This window comes from Chaetura pelagica, unplaced genomic scaffold (genome assembly GCF_000747805.2).
Source record: "Chaetura pelagica isolate M959 unplaced genomic scaffold, ChaPel_1.0 scaffold117, whole genome shotgun sequence".
NCBI classification, from domain to species: domain Eukaryota; kingdom Metazoa; phylum Chordata; class Aves; order Apodiformes; family Apodidae; genus Chaetura; species Chaetura pelagica.
Window position 1 is genome coordinate 580,348 of NW_009954185.1, and position 4,024 is coordinate 584,371.

A 4,024-nucleotide genomic window follows, 5' to 3' on the forward strand; every position below is an offset into this window, starting at 1 on the left:
TCCGCTCTATGTGTGCCTGACGCCTTAACAAAGGAAGGCATTTACCTGAGCGGTCTCCAGGCGTTTGGCGTGTAAATAGGTAACCAACTCGAGGGGCCTTGCAGCTGGGAACTGCGTTCGGCCGGCTGGGCTTTGCCGCCCGGCGTTGTGCGGGGGCCGGAGAAGGGGGTGACCGAAGGGCGACTCGGAACGGCTCCCCGGGAGACCTGAAGACCCCGCCTGAGGACCTTAAAGTGCATGGATAAGGAAAAAAAAAAGCAAATATAACAATGAGTTCCAGGAAATGTGATGCACATCAATCTGGTAGGACAACATGGGCCTGGCCTGTTGTTGCTCACAGCCTGCGTGACTTTGAGAACTCTCCCTCGCGCATCCAGGGCTGCAATGAAGAATGCCTGCCCTCTGGAGCTTAAAGACAAGTGTTAGAGGGTTCTTTCAGCATCGAAGTTTTATGGTAACATGTCCGCGTGAGAGATGACAATAAACAATGTTTCTTTAAATATATTAGCCACAAAAGGAAGGGTAAGGAGAATGTCCATCCTTTATTGGATTTGAGGGAGTGGGTGGAGGCAAGATAGCAACCAGGGATGAGGAAAAGCCTAAGGTACTTAATGCCTTCTTTGCTTCAATTTTTAGTAGTTGGACTGCGTTTCCAGTCCCCTGAGCTGAGGAATGAAAAGCAGAATAAAGCCCTCGTAGTCCAAGAGGAGATGGTTAGTAAACTGCTACACAATTTAGACATACAAGTCTATGCGATTGGATGGGATCAACCCAAGTGTCTTGAGGGAGCTGCTTCAAGTGCTCATCAAGCCACTTCCTATCACTTGTCAACAGTCCTGGATAACTGGGGAGGTCCCAGTTGACTGGAGGTTAGTAAATCTGATGTCCCTCTACAAGACGGTCTGGAAGGAAGATGCAGGGGACTACAGACCTGTCAGCCTGACCTTGATGTTGGGGAAGGTTATGGAGTGGATCATCCTAATGGCCATCACGTGGCACATACAGAAAAACAAGTCAATCAGACCCAGTCAGTGTGGGTTTCTGAAAGGCAGGTCCTGCTTGATCAACTAGAGCTCCTTCTCTGACAAGGTGACCAGCTTAGTGAATGAGGGAAAGGCTGTGGATGTTGTCTACCTAGACTTTAGTGGAGCCTTTGACACCAATTTCCCACAGCATTGTCCTGGGGAAGCTGGCTGGTTGTGGCTTGAACAGGTGTACACTTTGCTGGGTAAAATGCTGGCTGGATGGCTGGGCCCAAAGAGTTTGGTGAATGGAGTTAAATCCATTTGGTGGCTGGTCACAAGTGGTGTTGCCCGGTATTTGAGCCAGTTCTGTTTAATATCTTCATCAATGATCTGGACAAGGGGATCGAGTGCACCTTCAATAAGTTTGCGGATGACACCAAGTTGAGTGGGAGTGTTGGTAGGATGGGCCTGAGGGTAGGATGGCTCTGCAGCGGGATCTGGACAGGCTGGATCTATGGGCTGGGGTTCAACAAGGTCAAGTGCCGGGTCTTGCACTTGGGTCACAACAACCCCATGCAACGCTACAGGCTTGGGGAAGAGTGGCTGGAAAGCTGCCCAGTTCAGAGTCTGCATAATGCTGCGTTTCTCCCTGGGTGCCTCGCCCACAGCAGATGCCCAGGCTCTTTTGCTGCATTTAACTGAATGCAGATAATTAGTTTCCTTGTTACCTGTCCTCCTGTTTTATGTCAGTGCTATCAGCTGTCCTCAGCATGATGTGGTGTTTCAGTTCAATCATGCAACACGTTTACACCTCAGGGCTTTTCTTTCATCCTTTTATGGGATTCTCTCCCCACAGACCCTTTCTGAATGTGCTCAGCTTCTTGAGGACTGGCTCATTGTCCAGAGAATACAGTGAAGAATGCCAAATGACACATTTTGCCTTGCCTATGATGTGTTTTCTCAAGAACCTAGAGAACAGCTGAAGTGCCAGTATTCCCAAGGCACTCAAGCTGGTACTGCTGTGCTCACGCTTTGTTAGTATAAGCCATGTCACATTCAGAAACAATCCATGGTGACTGGGTTTCAAGTTGTGGTGTAGGAACTGCCAGAATCAGTCAGATTTTGTATTGGGGTGGTACCAAGGTGGACTGGTGCCATCAGAGATCCATTCTCTGCAGGTCTGGAGAAGCTTGCAAAGCCTGGCTTTTTGGCCGGTAAGATGGGATCTGTTATGAGAAGACCCCACAATGTTTGTTCTGTTACTTCTGAGCCTGTCTTTTTGGGGAGAGGTTTCAGATCCTTGTGTTCTGTGGCAAGGAGCTGGGTAGGGTGTGTGGTGACAGATAATGAGACTCAGTGGAGAGCACGACTGATAAATGCAGTTTGCCTCTCATTTGCTTCTGAGATTTTTGTGTTGCTTCCTCTGCAATTGCATTGCTGTTTGTTCTTGTTGTTCTGAGAATTAACCCAGGTTGTGCCAAAACACAGGACCTGTTGGTTGTTTCCCTATCCTGAAGACATGGGCTTTGGGAAAGAAGTATACTCAGGGTGTTTATCTTGTTAAAAGATGTGCATCAGTTAAACTTTCAGGTGCTTTTGAGGCAGGAGTGCAGACAGGAGGGCAGAGGTTTAATCCAATTCTAAGGCCTTGGCATCTTTCTTGCACTGAGTTCACATCAAGCTAGGATCATAATCTGAGGTTTTACTACCATCTCTGTGTTTCCACAAGGGTCTGGTTGAAGACATCAGCCTTTGATAATTTTGATATCTCGCTACTAGTCTGATGATCTGGCAAAACTGTGTATTTAAGTTGAGCTCTAGAAACGAGTCTGTGGGCATGTACCCTCACTCTCTGTGGCAGATCCAGGCCAATCTGCCAGCCCTAAGCAGGAAGCTCCTGTCTGCACATCCCCAGCACTGGGCCTGATTCGGCAAGACCATATGGCCAAACCCCTCTGTTGCCTCCTTACTGTCAGTAGGTTGTTGTCTATGCTCTGGGGAGAGAGGAGAGACCCTTCAAGAGAGTGTAGGAGAGCCCTTTGGCGTGGGTGGCATGGGGCTGTAAGTGGTGCCCTTGGCCAAGGAATGTCTGGATGAATTTGTGTGACTGTCCACAAAGATGGCTTTGCAGTAAGTTGGAGCAAGTGTTTGAACAAGAGCTTTCCAGAGGAAAGGTGAAGGGTGGTAGAACTTCCCTAAATCTTTGCAACAGTAAATATTGTACCTTTACTAGGTTCAAGAACGTGGTGTATTTTCTCCGAGGCTGGATGTCTCACCTCTGCCTGGAGATCGCTGAGGTCTTTATGAGCTGCTTCCTACAGGAAGCTGGGAAACACATGGTCTTGGGCTCTATCTTTGCGAATTGAAAGTGGACATTTTGGAAAGGAGGTCCTAAGGTGCCAGTGGTTTGGGCTGAGCACGGAGGGGCAGACACCGGGGGTGTGTGGCATGTGAAATGCTTGCGGGGCGGGAGCAACGCGGGTCTCCTCTGAGGACTGTCTGCCCTCTGGTGCCCGCAGGTGAAGGTGCTGAGTGGCTGCGTTGTCCTGGGGAGGATCCGTGTCCCCGAAGTGCAGGTGGCTGCAGCTGACCTCTCTGTGCGTCTCTTTTTCCTACTAGATGGAAAACTTTCAGCCAATAATGTTTTTAGCATTAATTTTATTTCAAATATGAGGGACTTCTGATGAAATAGTGGATGCATGGGGTTTGTTTTGGCTTGTCAACATCTGGTTTCTGCTGACACAAGACTGAAGGCAATCTCTGAATGGTGGTACCAAACGCTCCCTGTTTTCTGCTTAGCAGATCTGCCTAGGCTCTTCAGTAGTAATCCTCTCTTTGGATAAGCAACAAATTACATTCTGCATATTGTTCTGTAGAAAATATTCTTTCCTTCTTCCAAAAAAAGAACTCAAACAAATTTCATGGGGTAAATATCCTATGTCTTCGCTGGCAGCAGCAGGGAAGATGCAGTAAGAAAAGCAGATAGAGAGACAGCTCAGAGTGAGAGCAGAGGCACATGAGACACTAGAGGTCTAGTGGAGGCCATGCTACAGGCATCT

General features: G+C 48.4%; 1 protein-coding gene across 1 annotated transcript in view; it reads right to left on the reverse strand.

The window, feature by feature from the left end:
• Positions 1–989, reverse strand: part of LOC104393497 (aldose reductase-like) — an 8,878-nt gene extending 7,889 nt beyond the window's left edge. Inside the window, 2 exon segments of the mRNA XM_010003001.1 lie at positions 46–227; positions 932–989. Coding sequence (XP_010001303.1) covers positions 46–227; positions 932–989 — 240 coding nt within the window.
• Positions 990–4,024: the final 3,035 nt, after the last annotated feature.